The following is an 18,778-nucleotide window of genomic DNA, read 5'->3' on the forward strand; positions in this document are numbered from 1 at the left end:
AAAATGAACTATTACAAATACACAATATAAAGTAAGCCTTAAAAAAAAAAACAAGAATAATTAACAAAAGATCCATTAAAGTATTTACAATGAGATTTTTTCAAATGCCAGGATAAAATTACCACAATAAAGCAGTAAAATATATATTTGTTATTGTGACCCAGAAAAATATAATATAATTTCTTATAAAAAATGTTCCCTGATTTCTTTATTTACTTACTAAAGGTTGTGAAGATGTATTGAATTTTTTGTCTAAAAGATGATTTTCCAAGTACTCAACAATCAATTTTATGATTACTGAACAATCGTGAGGCTAGTTTCTTATCCATACGGTATCTTAGTCTAAAAGCCAAAACAATATATTACTCTTCAACATGGAATTGCAGCGGTTCAAAACCTGAGTAGGTGACCTAAAGAAAATACAGTATTAGCATGTAAAACATCATGTTGAGTGACCACTGCAACTTCTGGTATATCATGAAAACTATTTAGTGAGAACATCAGACAAAAATTAGCACATTTAAGAGTTTCTTTGAACAGCTATTGAAACCTTTGCGTTAACTGATGACTAAATCTAAAGGTAGAAAAATGTTACTCCCTTTAATCCTGATTTGATGTTTTGATTTGTTGTTAAAATGTACATACCTTTTTCAGCCTGTAATGTTACAACTTAGAATCTTTTTCCAAGGTATTTTAAACACTAATCCAAAAATTATTATTTTAACGAAATAGATCCTGTTAAAGAGAATAAATATGAACAATAATTATTAGTGAATGAAAAGTTTATTTAGAAAAAACTTCTACAAAATTATTGAGCTATAAAAGCTAGACAGTTTAGATGTTCACTAATATGAAATGACTAATCTCGTTTTTTATCCACAACAGAAGATAATGTTATATGGCAGATTTTGAAATTGTATAATTTTTGGGGTTCAAAAATCACATGTGTGACAGTCTGCAATAATCTGAAATTTTTATAGCAGTAAGTACTTTTTATGTACTTTAAAACCATTTATTTTATTACTCAAAAGGGTTGATGAGTAATGAAGCTATCAATACTGCTAAAAGCACCGTTCCTTCTAACCGTGAACAATGTATCCAAAAAATTCCCAGCATGTGTTTTTTTTAAGATAATAATGTAAGCCTACTAAACAAAATATTTTGATATATCTATAATGAGGTAGCTTATATTCTAAGTAGTTGTTACTTAAAAAGTGTGATTCATACACACAAACTTATGTTTCAACATGAAAGTGAGTAGATATGCATGGACATGAATGTTTGCGAAATCCTGAACGTAAATATTGTAGAAGTCTCGGTTACTGTTTTGATTTCAATGTGATATGTAATATTGTAGCTGGTGTTAATACTTTTTCTTTTTCCTGTTTAGCCTCCAGGAATTACCATTCAGGTATTACTTCAGAGGATGAAATGTATGAGTGTAAATGAAGTGTAGTCTTGTACAGTCTCTTGTGTGGTTAATTGAAACCCAACCACTAAAGAACACCGGTATGATCCATGATCTAGTATTCAAATTGTATAAAACCCTTTACTAGGATTTGAACGCTGGAACTTTCGACTTCCAAATCAGCTGATTTGGAAAGACGCGTTTACCACTAGACCAACCTGGTGGGTGCTGGTGCTAATACTGTGGTTAGGTGATGTACACTTGTTTATAAAGTAATTTTATTAGCAGTGAACTTCTTTTTTACATGATATCTTTTATTTTTAATTTTGTTAATTAGAGAAATTTTTATTCTAGCTGTAGAGAAACCGGGAGAAGACAATGTGAGGTGCAATTGGTAGTTTTATAATTTATACTAACCGTATTGTTATTATAAGAACCCTTGCATTTTATAAAAATGGATTTTGGAATGTTAATTTGGCATTCACACTGAAACTGTATGTCACAAATTGACTTACAATAGATCTTTAGTATTGCACGATATTTTAGAGTTTACTGAACAGCAAATAACATACATATCTTTAAGAAGTGGATGTACTGAAACAAAAAATATCTACTTTTCATAAAACCAATATTTAGATAAATATTTTCATATTAATGTGAAAAGTTGCTCTGACCCATGTAGCTGTCACACTAAACCGCTTAAGAAATATTTTCAAGAAATATCTTTGGTGCTTTCAACAAGCAATCCAAATTTAAAAATTAATTCCAGGCAGAGCACTGTATACAAAACGCTTAAACAAAATACAACCACAAAATAATGCAGAAAGTGAACCGGAATGTCAAGATATATTTGAACCTCAATGTGTTACAGTCGATTCGGTGAATAAAGCTTGTTCAGCAAGTGGCATTATCCCCGTTAAGGTTAAAAAATTATCGAACTGGGCAAAGGAACCAATCTTAAAAAATAAAGTTATAAAAATAGCTGAGTCAGTTAGCAGTAAATTAAACGTTTCGTTTGACTTAAATATTTATACAAAAGAAACTAGTTTGGTACCACAAAATGATGCTGATTTGGGTAGGGAATATGAAGAATTAATCATTTAAATAAAGGGTAAAATGAAAACAGTTACATCAACCCAGGAAATAATTAAAATTTTTAATTTATTACCAAGCATCTGGAGCATTCAAAACATTCAAAGTGAGTTTAGTGTTAGTCAGTCAAAACCAGACAATCAGTTAAAACAAGTGGAATTTTGTCACAAATCAGCAAAAAGAAACCAAGTCACATAATTGAAGAAAATGTTATTAAAAGTGTCCAAGATTTTTACCAAAATGTTGAATACAGCCGAATGATGCCAGGCAAGAAGGATTGATTCTCTGTAAGACAAGCTGACGAGAAGAAAACTAATATTCAAAAAAGCTTATCTTATGTAACTTAAAAGAACTGTACATATCCTTCAAAGAAAACATAATTTAAAAATTGGTTTTTCAAAATTCACTGATTTAAGACCTCAATTTTGTGTTCTGGTTGGTGGGTCAGCTACTCAACCTGTTTGTGTGTGTGTGTGTCACCCACTAAAATATAAAACTCATGTTATCTTCTCTAAAAATGAGATTTGATTATAAAATTCTCCTTTCAACCACAGTATGTGATATAGAAAATGAAACGTGTATGCTGTCACAGTGTGAAAAATATCCAGGCAGTAATGAAGTGCTCAGATTACTGCAAGAGAGCTGGAATGATTTTGATTCTGAAATTATCTTCAAACACTGGGTTTCTGTTGACCGTTGTGAACTAACTACTCAAATTCTTCCATTTCAAGAGTACGTAGATAAACTTTCTGAAAATTATTAATCTAAAAAGGTATCATCTTGTTGCAAAGAAACAAGCTAATTTCCTCAAAATTAAAAAGGAAATCTTGTTGGAGGGTGGATGTATTGTAATGGGAGACTTATCCCAAAATTTTCACTGCTTAAAAACTTATGCTACAGTACATCCATATCTCATATTTTAAAAGAAGGAAAATTTCAAAGCCAAAGCTGCTTTAGTTTAATGAGTACTTGAACCACAATACTACATCATTCTTCTACTTCTAAAAGCAAATGATAAATAAAGTAACAACACTGTTACCACAAGTTAAACAATTTTTTTTATTTACCTGATTGCTTCTCACCCCAGTATGAAAACAAAAAAAAATTCATAAATTTGTTCTACCATCAAGAAGATTTTGAAAGCGCAGCTGAATGGAATTTTTTAGCCTCATACATGGAAAAGGACCATGTAATTGTAAAAAGGACTGCGACTAAAGCAAGTCTTCAAAGGAGAGTCAACAATCGAATTGTTACACCTTCTAAAATGTACAATTATTGCAAAGACAGTATTAAAAATATAACATCTATTTTCTTCTGTAATGAAGATGTTCAAGAGACTGAAGAATAATTAATTCAGTTCTCATTATCAGGTAATCACAACAGTCCCAGAAACAAAAACCTTTCACAGTTACGTTCCAAGTCAGAAATGTATTCTGAAAGTTCAGGCAACCTCTGAATCAGAAACATTTATGTTAGTATTGGTACACAAGGATATTAATGTTTCTGATTGCTTTATAGGTTTATCAAAGCCAAAATGTAAAAATTATGTTTGCTGTGTATACGATGGCATGTGGTGTTTAGGTAAAGTCGTTGAAATCAAAATACTTGAAAACGAAGAGGATATCGAATATACTTTTTCCATCTGCAGGGTCCTGATATTTCACTCAAGAAATCATTGAGGGATAATCAAACATGGGTTCAACTGGAAAATATTTTAAAGATTCTCACGCCTTCACAGTTTTTCTATTAACTACTGGAAGAGGACACAACATTACACCAAAGATGAATGATGACAGTTCTAGTAAATAAAAAAATGGCAGAAAGATTAATTTATGTTAGTTAAGTTTGTTATCAAAAAGTGCAAGATTTATTCATAACTTCCATTAGCAGAAGTAAAATAAGGTAAAAGTGAATTGAACAACTTCATAATGTATTCAAATTTTTTATCATTTTGTAATTATTATTTATCACTCTGTAATTTACTATTTATTAATTACCAATATATTCATTCTAATGAGTTTATTTGTAATTTTTATAATCTGAAAAAATACATAATATCAATATTTTGGATATGTTGTTTACGTTTATGTTTGAAGGAACAATGTTTTTAGGTTTTTTGTTGGCTTCATTACTCGTCAAGCCCTTTGAGTAACAAAATAAATTTTATATGGTTTTAAAGTACATAAAAGGTACTTCCTGCTTTAAAAATTTTAGATTTTTCTCGTTGTCCCACATGTGATTTTTGGGCCCCAAAAGTGATAATTTTTATTCAAACATGTTTGACATGTACCCCGTTATGAGTAAAATGAAATCAAATTCAAAATAATTGTTAGATTTGTACTGTTAGCAATACGAGTTATGTGTATTCGAATGCTACTGTCTCCTTCTATGAAAGAATTTATATTGAAGGAGAGAGGGGTTAGCGATAACAGCTGGGCTCACTGTACACTGAGCTGTTATTGCTGGATTTTATGACTTTTAGCTTGATTAAAAAAAAAAAATTATCTTAATGCCAAAAATGAAAATTTTTATGAACTAACTGACACTTAGTGGCTGATGGATTTTGACTGAAAATCTGGGTGCCATTAGTGAAGAAATGGGTGAGATTTCATCAGGACATGAAAGAAATGGCAAGGAGGTATCAAGGAAAATGGACTAATACAATGATGGCAGACTATTGCTGGATGTTACACCAAAGTGAATGCTACAGAAAACATAGAAGGAAAGGTGTGAAGCAGAGTTTAAGCTGCCCAAAAAAACTTTGACACATGGAATAAAATTGTAAGTATCTTAGATGCTTCATCATTAAGGGTGGGAGAAGAGAAAGTCATGAAAAAATTGAATTCTTTAAATTTGAAACTGAAAGGAAAAGACAAACATATCGCTAAAATTATAGGCTTTGTAAAATCATTTAAAACAAAACTGATTTTATAGATATCATAGCTGCAAATGGGATCTCTCATTCATTTCCTAAATATGAAGAAAATGGTAGGTAACAGCGAATTTAACTTGTCATAAATTGATTAATATATTTAATATACTTAAAGAACAGTTTGAAAAAAGATTACAGCAGTTTACTGTTATCAAGATAACAGTCTCTTTTTTAACATTGCTTTTACTTGCCAATTAAACATAATGAAATGGCAGCATATGTTGCAGTTGCAGTAAGCTTGACAAGTAAAATCTAAAGAACTGGAGCCAGAACATTATGCTAAAATTCCACATATCAGATAAGAATGTCTAGAATTTAGTGAACAGAAATAGGTTTCCTTTCTAACATATAACAGTGTACAAGATAAATTCATTTTTTGATTCCACATACCTTTGTGTATTATGTTTTTGACCATGATTATCATAAATTCAAAATAAAGATCTCGACCGACTGATGAGCATCTTGATGATTGTTTACGAACAAGTATATTATTACTACATATACTGTGCTAATTATAAGACAGTGGCCAATGAAATCCAGTCCCAAAGGTCAATGACACTGATGTTGAAATTTTTATTTTTATAATTTTTTTTTATATTATGTAAATTTTGTATATATTCATTTAACAAAAGAACTTAAGCAATAATGTGTGATGTATTTTAACAGTTAAAACTGTAGTTAGAAATAAATATTTTTTATGTATTATTACCTACATCCAAAAAAATTTTTTTTTTTGAGAAAATATCTGTAGCACTGCGATACTGTTATTTTAGAATATGGTCTAGGATACAAAAGATGAACCTCTGATTTGGACCATATCAGAATTGATGTAAAGAAAAATGGGCTACTACCCTAGATAGATAAGTGGAAAATGGTTTTAGAAAAATAAAAATAACTATAATAATCCATTAAAGAATAAATATTTTTAAGTTGAAAAATAAATAAATAGTAATTTTAAGAATTTAACCAAAATTATAAGACAATTATTGTGATAACAAAAATAAGTTTCGGAAATAATTAATTCAAAACTCATTTAAAATTAATAAAAATAAATACATTTTACTGGAGGAATAACAATTTTGGGTTTCATGTACAGAATGATTTTTTACTTCTGTTACCCAATTGTTAATGTCTAGTAATTTTTTTCTAAGAAAGGGAAATTTTGTTTTGTGACACGAAGTTGGTAGCGCTACTCAACCGGTATAGATACGGCAGTGTGAGTTGATTCTCATTGAGCTGTGTAAACTTTTGTGCCGTTTCCGGTCGTGTAACGAACAGAATATCTTTTACCGTACAACAACGAGTTTTCATTCTTGAACAACAATATTTTGCTTCGAAATCGTACGCGAGTGTAAAAGAATCATTTCAAATTAAATTTGTTGGTTTTCCTCAGCCAGAAAAAATGTCAATTTCTATGCTAGAAAACCGATTTCGAGAGACAGGTAGTGTTTGCGAAGAAAATGTAGCGGTCCACCGACTCGCTTGACAGATGACGTTTTAGAGAATGTAAAAACAAGATCGCTCAATTCACTACGGAAAAGTTTACGAAAACTTTCCACGCAAGTCGGTTTGTCATATTCGAGTGTTCAGAAAGCCGCTAAAAAATTGAAATCGTATCCGTATCGCGTACGATTAGTCCAAGAGCTTCAGTCTCCAGATTTAAACAAGCGATTGCAATATTTCCGTCGGTTTAGGTCTTTCGTAAACGATAATGGAATCGAAATTTTAAACAGTGTTCTTTAGCGATGAAGCTTGGATCAATCTCGACGGTTATGTGAACAGTCAAAACCGTCGAATTTGGGCGGTTGCTTTAGAAAACAAATCTTTGCATCCTGAAAAAATTGGGTGTGGTGTGCGATATCTCGTCATCGTATAGTCGGACCCGTATTCTTCGAACAGACAGTAAACGGTGAAGTATACAGGAATATTGTGCGCCAATTTGTGTCCCTCTTGGAACCTCAAGAACGGTATTGCTGATTTCAGCAAGACGGTGGTACATGCCACACTTCTTGAGAAACCGTGGGTTTTCTGCAAGAGTTCTTTGATAATGGAATAATAAGCAAGGGTTTATGGTCTCCAAGGTCCCCAGACCTCACATCTCTGACTGCTTTATGTGGGGCTATATTAAGTCAGAGGGCTTCAAAAACAATCCTCACACTATCGATGAACTTAATGTCAATATTACAGACTTAATCACGAATATTTCCGATGCGACTCTTAAAAAGGTTTTTGCTAATATGTTGAAAAGAGTCCGTGCATGTATAACCGCAAGGGGTGGGCATTTTGAGCATATTCTTTAACAATTATGTAAGTTATAGCTTTTTATTAAATCTCTTTTGTAAGTAACAAATACATTTTTTTATTTCACCTAAAGTTCCCTTTCTTAAATTACGTTTAAAATTGGGTAACAGGACTAAAAAAATCGCTCCGTATTAGAATATTATAACCCACAATATAATATTATTATACAGTTATCATAAAATAATGCTGCGGTTTCAGTAATTCATAGGAAGATTGTAGGGAAACTTCTAGATGTTATATCGGTATCCCCGAAAGCCTCCAAACCAAAAGTTTGTTTAACAGCAGTTGTAACCGCAACGTCAGTTCCTGTATTGTTGTTGCGGTGAGTTTAGCAAGTTACTATGTTCTCGGATAAACACAAAGCAAAGTGTGTTTTATTGATGGCCGAATTAAAATCCGTAATTTTAGTTCAAGTTGCGTTTCGACGTGAATTCGGAAGAGATCCGCCGCACAAAAATAACATAACACGTCGGTTCAAACGATTCGAAGAAACCGGATCGGTTAAGAAACAGAAATCAACCGGCAGACCAAGTTTACCAGACGAAACGGTTCAACTAATTAGACAATCGACAATTAGAAGTCCTGGGAAGTCGAAGCGTAGAATTAGGTATTCCAAAATCAACAGTTCACAAAGTTTTACATAAAAAACTGAAATTACACGCTTATAAAATTCATCCATTCATCGACTTCATTTCCAACAAGATGGTGCTACCCCACACTTCAATGCGTCGGTCACGGGCGCTTTGAACGAAAAATTTGAAGATCGATGGATAGGCCGGCAAGGACCCGTACTTTGGCCTCCAAGGAATCCGGACCTGACACCTTGCGACTTTTTCTTGCGGGGGTACATCAAAAGCGTTGTTTATACGCAAAAAATTCGCGACCTAAACCGCTTAAAAAACAGGATTAATGAAGCGATGACAACCGTTAACGAAGAAATGTTAACTTATGTTTGGAGAGAAGTTGAGTATCGTTTGGACATTTGTCGAGCGACTAAGGGTGCACATATTGAAATTGATTAATTATGTAAAAAAATGTTTGAGACGACAAATTTAAAAAATAAAAAATATAAACTGTAAGTAATTCTGTTTTAATTTAAACCATGTTCAAAACCAATTCTTTTATGATAACTCTGTATAATAGCATTATATTGTGGGTTAAAATAATTTCCACAATTCATTGATAGAGAGCGTTAATGTTAATATATGTTGATACGTTACAATTAAAATAACTAACGATAGATAGCAGCACAATCGAACAACCAACGCAACTACGTTCATGAAGTTAGTTATTCGTCAGTGGTGATTGTGCGTGTTGATGCGGGGTAGTAAAGTTTTGTCTTACGTATAGCAGCAGTTTAATGTGTTGTATCTGTTATGTTGTGTTTAATTTACCTGTTGAATCTGGTCCGGCATGATAAAACGTTTTTTTATTATTAAATAGTGTTCTTATTTTTGTTTTATTATAATATTGTTCATTTCATTTTTATTATGTGAATTAAATTTAAAAAAAAATAGTGATCATGGGTAATTCCCAGAGTTGTAAAAATAATAACCACCAACAACAAGATCAAAACCTTTTACCATCAGTTGACTTGCAAAGAGCACACAATGTTCGTGCTAGTATTCGAACTAAACAACCTATGCCTGATCAAAATGAATTGGAAAGGAAGTTTGCTAAAGTTTTGGTAAGTATTTATTATTAATTTAGTTTGATTATGTTTGTTTATAACTTTTTAATGGTTGTCGTTCGTTATTATAAATGAAAGTATTATTTACGAGGAATGTTTGTTTATTTATATTTTATTTTCTTCATTGTATCACGATTACCACATTATCTGTCGTATTAAAAATGTAAAATAACTCGTTTTAATATTTTATCGCCTTGTTTAGCAAGTTTTGTGTCATCAACAGAACTTCACTTTTCTTAACTTAATGTTACGTTATTCATATTACTTTTCTTAAAATATTTATTGAAAAAACTTGATATTTGTATATTTATAGGTTTTTATGTAATAACTATTTAATTAATAAATCTGTTTTTTAACTTCTAATTTTAATGTTTGATTATGACACAAAACCAGTTAATATTTTTTTCAATTGCTGTTATTAATTAATTAATTTGATGTGATTTTTAATCTGTTTATAGTGTAATTTTTCATCATCTGATCTCATAACTTTTTTTTTAATTTGCCTTTGTTACTAATGATTAACTAATTAAATAATTAATTTAGAGAATTGTTCTTATGTAAGGCAGTGAGAATTTAATAATTAGCAGGCAATAATTAGTTTAGTTACCGTGTAAGTTTTTTTGGTAATTCTTCTGTTTGTTATAACCTGATTATGCTTATTTGGAAAGAATTGTTGAGTATGAAAATTTGAAATTTGTTTAATTATTTCTGTTTTAAGATGGAGAATTTTTTCAATTCTTTTTTATTTTGTTTTTCTCTGCTTGTTATAGAGTAATAATATTTTCTTTAACGTATATATTATATATTATTTTATTTTTAAAATTTCAATTAGGCCTATCTGTTACTTTTTAATGAAAATTAACCTATCTAGGATCCATGAGAGTTACACCTAATAAATAAATAAATAATAGTTGGTTACCAATGATGAAAAAAATTTAGGGAATTAAATGTAGAACCTACTATAATTACTAATATGTTTTAGTAGTTATTATTAAGAAATAATTTAGTATAATTTGTTAAGAAAAATTTGATGTGTCTGCACATTACAATTAGCTATTTTTTTCCTGAAATTTTTTTTGTTAAATCAACTAGTTTACATTTTTTTTTTTCAATTACTCATCTTTTTTTAGACTTTTGCATTAGCATTTTTTTACTATAAGTAAAAATGTCTGTTTCTTCAGGTCTTTTTTACTTAATTGGTATTATTTATGATCTTTTGGGAAGTTGAAGATTTTTTGTTGTGAGGGGTTTACTTCACTTAGTTTCTTTTGATTTTTGTTTTGTGTTATAAATATGTCTTGTCCCCCTAGATTGAATTTGTTTTCTGAAATTTGTTTAATTGTTTCTGTTTTAAGATTGAGAATTTTTTCAATTCTTTTGTATTTTTTTATTTTGTTTTTCTCTGCTTGTTATAGAGTAATAAATAATATTTTCTTTAATGTATATATTATTTTTAAAATTTCAATTAGGCCTATCTGTTACTTTTTAAAGAAAATTAACCTATCTAGGATCCATGAGAGTTACACCAAATAAATAAATAATTTATTCTGATCGATATATAAAAAATATATATTATTTAGATTAAATTAGGAATAAATAGGTACGTCACTCACATAAGTAAAAAAAAAGTAAACTACCCAGCATTTACTTGGATGAATTAAGGGAAACCATCACAAGATATACAACATATGAAATAATGTTAATATAAATATATACAGTTATAATTCAATACTTATTATAAGTTTCTTCTTTTTATGAAATTCTAGAAAAAAATATTTTTTATTAGTTTTCCTGGCAACTTAATATAAGTCAAATAAAACATTGAACTTAAATTTAAACGTCTACAGCTGTAACTTATTTATGAAAGAAAAGGAGAAACCGTTTTACCCCTATATGACAAAACATTTTTCATTTAATCGTTATTTAACTTTTTAATAAAATTTTATTTTTATACAGTTTTGTATTTTGTAATTACAAAGCATTTTCAATTGTTATTGTTATTTTTTTGGTCAAGTGATTTATTTAATAATTTCTTTTAAGTTCAATTTCATATTTGATTGATTTTTGATTTGTAAATAAATAAATCAAGACCTGTTAATTATAGAGTTTTTTAAAATGCATTTTTTTATATTTTCTTTTTTCCATCATTTATCTAATTTTTTCTTTTATTATTTAAAAATTTCTTTTAAATTCTGTTTTCATGATCATTTCTCAAATAATGTTTTATTGGGAGATTTTTTTTTTCTTTTACAATCACTACTTCTGCGATATAAATTTTAATTTATTTAAGCTAATATGTCATGAATATTCTGGATTATAAAAAAAATAAAAATTTGAATTTATTTGTTGCAAGAAAACTAATCTAGTTAGAATTATTCTGGTAATTTTTTGACCCGTGCCTAAAAATTCAGACAGGTAGGAAACAATCAAATTTTTTCTTATTGTGACGTTTAACAGCTGCTCATAGCAACTAAATTAAGTATTTCTTAGAAAAAAAAATAGATCTTTGATGAAACACAAACAATATAATGTGAAGTGGAGTAGATCAGTTCACAAAATTATGTGTTGATTATATTTGCAATAATATTTGAAAGATTATCAGTCACTGATAAACTGTATTATCAATTTATTATCAAATAATACTACATAATTAAAAAAAAAAACGATTGAACTTTCTGCTCCAATAATTTCCTACAGTGCCATCTGAATTGTTTTTATGTTATATCTCATATTTTTCATTATTTAACTTAATATGAAAAAAAACAAATTTAAATTGTAAAATTTAATTTTGTGATTTTTCTCTGATCATGTATTATGATACATCCTAGTAAATGGTAGGGCAGTTCCTTTTTTATTATTCATGGAGTAGCATTTCTACCAATACCTGACATGATGTTATTTTAATGTATTCATATATACCGATCAGAATTCATTAATTCGTAGTGTTCTGCCATTAGGTAGGTCCTGTCATGGCTGACCCGCCGGCTTGGTCTAGTGGTGAACGCGTCTTCCCAAATTAGCTGATTTGGAAGCCGAGAGTTCCAGCGTTCAAGTCTTAGTAAAGCCAGTTATTTTTACATGGATTTGAATGCTAGATCGTGGATACCAGTGTTTTTTGGCGGTTGGGTTTCAATTAACCACACATCACAGGATTGGTCGAACTGAGACTGTACAAGACTACACTTCATTTACACTCATACATATCATCCTCTGAAGTATTATCTAAACGGTAGTTACCGGAGGCTAAACAGGAAAATAAAAAGGTCCTGTCATGGCTACTGCTCTTCTCCACCTAGCTCTATTTCCTTTGCTAACCTTTTTGTTTCAACATATTTTTCCTTTTTCATAATCCCATCCGTCATTTGAAATGTCTACCTTTCCTTCCATTCGTCAAGCCTCCTTGTATCGCATCCACTAATAAATACCTTTTCTCATACAAATGTCCTAGCCGATTTCTTTACCTATGTTCAATCATGTTTAGCATTTTCCTGTTCTCTCCAGTTCTCCTTAATACCTTTTTATTTGTTACACGATTTTATGTATTCTGCACCATACCAACATCTCAAAAGCTTCAAATCATTTTTTGTGTCGCTTTCTCATCGTCCATGAATTTGGGGTATTGACCCTGTGCGGTATGCAATTATCCTAGGGCTTTTTAACCTATTTAGAGGATGCACAAATGTATAGCTGTGGTATCTACTGGGTAAAGCCTGATTTTATATCGCTGATAATATGAGATATTAGATTGCAATCAAACTGCTACACTGCAATCTATAAACATATAAATGTTTCTTTCACTTGTAAGCCAAATTTTTGTTTATAATTTATTTATTGATTTAATTATTCAACAATAGTTCAACGCAGTTATCATAACCACTGATAAATGGTACTGTAGTATGTAAAAATCCCTTGCCTTGAATGGAAACCAGAACTTCCAATATGAAAGGAAGAAATACTTTCATTCCACGATGAAAGGTATTAAATGAATTATTTTTCATATGAAATTGGTTATTAATGTGTTTTGTTTTTATACTAGCTATCTCAATATTCCTTAAAATTTATGTAAAACATCTGTAGTTCCATAAATTAATGAAAGTTTCTTTCTTTGAGAGTAATGTTGTTTATTATCTTATTTTCTTTTCTTTTTCTGTTTAGCCTCCGGAATCACCATAAGGTATTTCTTCAAAGAATGATATGTATGAATCTAAATGAACTGTGTTCTTGTACAGACTCAGGCCAATCAAATCCTGAGATGTGTGGTTAATTGAAACCCAACCACCAAAGTACACCAGTATCCACAATCTAGTATTCAAATCCGTATAAAAGTAATTGCCTTTACTAGGATTTCAACTCTTGACTTCATAATCAGCTGATTTGCAATTACAAGTTTACCACTAGACCAACCTGTTGGGTTTATAGTATTACTAGAACAGAGTGAAAATGTATCTATTTGGATCAGATAACCTATTAATTGTATTTTGGTCGGATCGATGTGATTTTGAAAAATATATTTGTTTCTTCGAAGAAATCAAATTGAAACCACTACACTTCTCCCTAGATTTAAGTTACTTTTATACGAATTTGAATACTTGATCATTGATACTATTGTTCTTTGGTGGTTTCTCTCTTTCTTTTCCTCTTTACCCTCCGGTAACTACCGTTTAGATAATACTTCAGAGGATGATATGTATAAGTGTAAATGAAGTGTAGTCTTGTACAGTCTCAGTTTGACCGTTCCTGAGATGTATGTTTAATTGAAACCCGACCACCAAAGAACACCGGTGTGGTTAATTGTATGTGTGGTTAATTGAAACCTAACCACCAAAGAACACCGGTATCCACGATCTAGTATTCAAGTCCGTGTAAAAATAACTGGCTTTACTAAGACTTGAACGCTGGAACTCTCAACTTCCAAATCAGCTGATTTGGGAAGATGCGTTCACCAGTAGACCAACCCGGTGGGTTGTTCTTTGGTGGTTGGGTTTCAATTGACCACACGTCTTAGAATTGTTCGAAATGAGGCTATGCAAGACAACAGTTCATTTACATTTATACATATCATCCTCTGAAATAATACCTTATAGTGGTTGTGGAAGCTAAATCAGAAAAAGAAAGATATAAGCCTGGTATTGTATTCTTATTTATTTTTAAAATAGATATTCTGTTTTTTGGAAGTGTTTTTTGTCAAGTAAGATTACTTACACCCATTTAATTGTAGGATCTACATACTATTATATATATATATATATATATATATATATATATATATATATATATATATATATATATAACCTTACATTTTAAATAATATAATTTTTCCTATGGAAAGTGAAAGGATTAAAAAAAAAATTCATTTAAGGTTGTTAAAAAACGTCATTAATCATAAATATAGCCAACTGAGCTGGTGAAGGGGTAAACTTGTCGCAAATCAATTGTTTAACAGCCGATTTTTGAAGTCAAAGGTTCTGAGGTTGAAATCCTACTAAAGATATTTATGTTTTTAAACAGATTTGAATACTATGTAGTAGATATCAATGTAATTTAATGGTTGGGGTTCAATTAACCACACATCTCGGGATTTTATTGGCCTGAGTCTGTACAAGAGTTCCACTTCATTTACATGTCTCTCTGTGAGGAGAGGTTGCTTATTTTTCAGTATTTGAACAAATTGCAATGTACACGTTAGGAATGAGTAAAAAAAATTATTATTTATATTATTATTTTTCATATTTTACTAACTTTTAACGCGTTTGATTTATTCATTTTTAAAATCTTGCAACAAATATTTAGTTGTTATGTCATAAAAAAGGGGAATTTGTCATAAAAAAGTTGTTATGTCATAAAAAAAAGTGGAAAAATGGGGAATTTCCGTGAAACATCAAAAAAAGTGTTACAGTAATGATACCAAAGAAAGCAGGGGCAGATAAATGTGAAGAATACAGAACAATTACAGAACAGTTTAACTAGTCATGCATCAAAAATCTTAACTAGAATTCTATACAGAAGAATTGAGAGGAGAGTGGAAGAAGGGTTAGGAGAAGACCAATTTGGTTTCAGGAAAGGTATAGGGACAAGGGAAGCAATTTTAAGCCTCAGATTAATAGTAGAAGGAAGATTAAAGAAAAAGCAAAAGTAATCGAAAGCTGAGAGATCAGGCGATCTGGGAGGCCATCTAATGTCACCGTTTCGTGAAATGACACGTCCAAACAATTGGCGTACAGCTGCCCTCGATATTCGTGCAGTATGTGACGTTGCTCCGTCTTGTTGAAACCAGGCTGTGTTAAGAATCGGTGGAAATCTCTTTTGTTGTTCCACAACGAATGTTTCAAGCACGGCTACGTAACGAGCCAAGATCACTGTAATCGCAAGACCGTTGTCATCCTCAAAAAAGTAAGGGCCTATAACACCGTAGGATGACACAGCACACCACACAGTTGCTTTCTGGCTGCGCAACGGACGCTGGTGTAGCTGCGTAGGATTTTCTTGTGCCCGGTATCTGAAATTTTGCTCGTTAACAAATCCACCGAGGTGGAAATGCGCTTCGTCTGACATCCACAGTTCGCGAACAAACTCTTCGTTATCGTTTATCTTCTGAAGCATTACATTACGGAATTGTGCTCGCACAACCGCATCGTTCGGTTTCAGTTCCTGGACGATCTGCAACTTGTACGGATGGTATTGCAAGTCCTTCGCTAACATTCTTCAAACGCTTGAACTATGCGATCGTAAAGCTGCTGAGAGACGACGGATTGACCGATGTGGAGTTCGTGTGACAGTATCTTGTAAAGCTTGAACATTCTGTGGTGTACGGACGGTTCGCTCACGGCCTGGAGGTTTCTTTTTCATCGCCGAACCGGTTTCCTCAAAATTAGATATCCGTGTTTTAATTGCACGTGCTGACACGGTCGTGCCGTCCCAGATTAAAATGACGGCGAAATTCTCTACGCGCTCCCTCCACACTGTCATTGTTTTTGTAAAACGCTTCAAATCGGTCTTCTCCTAACACTTCCTCCACTCTCCTCTCGATTCTTCTGTATAGAATTCTAGTTAAGATTTTCGATGCACGACTAGTTAAACTAATTGTTCTGTATTTTCACATTTATCTGCCTCTGCTTTCTTTGGTATCATTACCATAACACTTTTTTAGAAGTTGACGGAAATTCCCCTTTTTCATAAATATTACACACCTGTTTGTATAATCTATCAATCGCTTCCTCACCTGCACTGCGCAGTATGAGATTACCAAATATATATATATAATAAATAAATCTAAAAGTATAAATTTAATATAACCAAAATTAACCTACGCTCGTTAGTCAAGGTTAGCGAGCGAAGCGAGCGTAGGTTAAGTTTGGTGGGTATTATGATATATATATATATATATATTTATTTGGTTATCTTATAACCGAACATGCATAAATATTTATTGGATATTTTAGTGGTGGTCGTATAACTTATGTGACCCGATTTTCTTTGGAATTTATTTTTTTGGGGGTGGGTGAGAAAAAAGTAAAAAAGTATCGATTTTTGACGTTTTAAAACTGTTTTCATAATTCATTATTTTTCTATTATATAAAAATAAATTACCAATGCCAGGAAAGTAAAAGTAAAAAAAATTGATTTATCAATTTTTTTTTAATTGTCTTTGTGAAGATAGATACGATGAAGTTATAGAACGGTCTCAAAGTTAAAGTAAAGATGTAATAAAAGATGAAAATATTTAATTCCGTTGACCCGAATATTGGAAATGATGGAAGAAATGACACTTTAACATCATATCATGAGAAATAAACGATTTGTCATTTTTTAATGAAAATTTTGTAACCGTATAATCTCGTTCCGCTACCTAAAACTATTTTAAATTTTCATAGCGATCGGAAAACGGGTTTGGCCGTAACTTCCACACGGATACATAAACATCCCAACCCCGTAGGGGAAGACACCGCCTACTGACGTTCCGGTCGCCCCCCCTCGCAATCCTTGCCCTATTGGGCTTTAACGGGAGAAACGGATACATAAACGGATTAAAAATGCTATAAAGTCGAATTGAACTTGGATTTAATAATTTTAAATTATTTTTAAAACTGTTCATCGAAATTTCACTTAAACCATTAATTAATTTTCTTGTAGAAAATTAATGTTAAATGACTTTATTATTGGCAGGTAAATGCAGTTTTGTACATTACCAATAGATTCTAAAAAAAAGGAAAAGAGAAAGTTAGATTTATTTATTATTTTAATATGGTTAGACTTTTTTTAATACGGTTAGACTTTTTAATTAACTTCTTATTATCTTTCTTATGTTATTAACTGATTGAATAAAGAAATAGAACAATCCTTTAAATTCTATCAATTCTTATTTAATTAGTCATCTCTTAAAGTTTTATTTTGATTATTATTATTATTGAATAATAATAGTAAAAATTATGAAATTTAATTTTTATAGCGCGCCGGTTTGTGTGTGTGTGTGAAGAATGCTTACATGTCTGTACAGTAAAGTGTTTTGTTTTCTTTCAGTAAGTATTTAAAAAAAAAATTGAGGTTAAGTGGTAGTTAAGTTAAAAGCCACCAGATGGTAGTGTCTGTATATGAATGTACGATGACGTAATCGTTTCTTTGTAACATCATCTGTGTAACTGCTCGTATGCGCTTGGGTCTCTCTCTCTGTGTATGTATTTTGTACATTCATGTTATTTTACAACTTTTGATGAACGAGTTAGAAGTGAAACGATTAAACGAACTAAATATCTATTATTATTGTTATTTTAATATACTTCATCATGTTTTATTACTATATATATATATATATATATATATTTCGAAATGTGGTGATGTAACTTCGTAAATTGTTTATTGGCGATTTCTTTTTTCTATTTTGCTCGATTTATAAATTTAACGTTTCTTTTTTACCTGTCTGTCAAAATGATTCGTTCTCAAAGCGGGTGATAATGCCCCTTTGTGGGTGCTGGAGCCTTCAGCGGTAGAAGGCCCGCAGAAAATTGTGGGCGTTCAGGCGGTCTAGGAAGCGATAGTTGATTAAAAAAAAGGGAAAATTATATTTTCCTCATAATATTTCAAACTAAAATTAAATACCTATTGCATTAGTATAAAAAATTAAGGTATACTTATATTTTACGATAAAAAATGAACTTTGGAACAGAGAGGCTTAGATAGACGAATAAAAAAAAATAAAGCTTGAATACTGTACTTCTTGACGGTATACTTCAGATTTCAAAAATCATCGAATTAAAAAAATAAAAAATCTGTGAGAATTTGCCCTTGTTTAAAATATAAGTTTCAGCTCATAAATAGGATATATCACGTTTAAAAACAATAATTACAATTGCTGTTTTTA

The 18,778-nt window shown here is 30.9% G+C and overlaps 1 protein-coding gene across 1 annotated transcript in view; it reads left to right on the forward strand.

Moving 5' to 3' along the window:
• Positions 1-9,039: 9,039 nt before the first annotated feature.
• Frl (formin-like protein) overlaps positions 9,040-18,778 on the forward strand; it is a 289,290-nt gene continuing 279,551 nt past the window's right edge. The window contains exon 1 of the mRNA XM_075381411.1: positions 9,040-9,420. Within this exon, the coding sequence (XP_075237526.1) occupies positions 9,256-9,420 (165 nt within the window). The 5' untranslated portion in view covers positions 9,040-9,255. The remainder of the gene's footprint in view (positions 9,421-18,778) is intronic.

Source organism: Lycorma delicatula, chromosome 13, assembly GCF_047948215.1.
Source record: "Lycorma delicatula isolate Av1 chromosome 13, ASM4794821v1, whole genome shotgun sequence".
Classification (NCBI taxonomy): domain Eukaryota; kingdom Metazoa; phylum Arthropoda; class Insecta; order Hemiptera; family Fulgoridae; genus Lycorma; species Lycorma delicatula.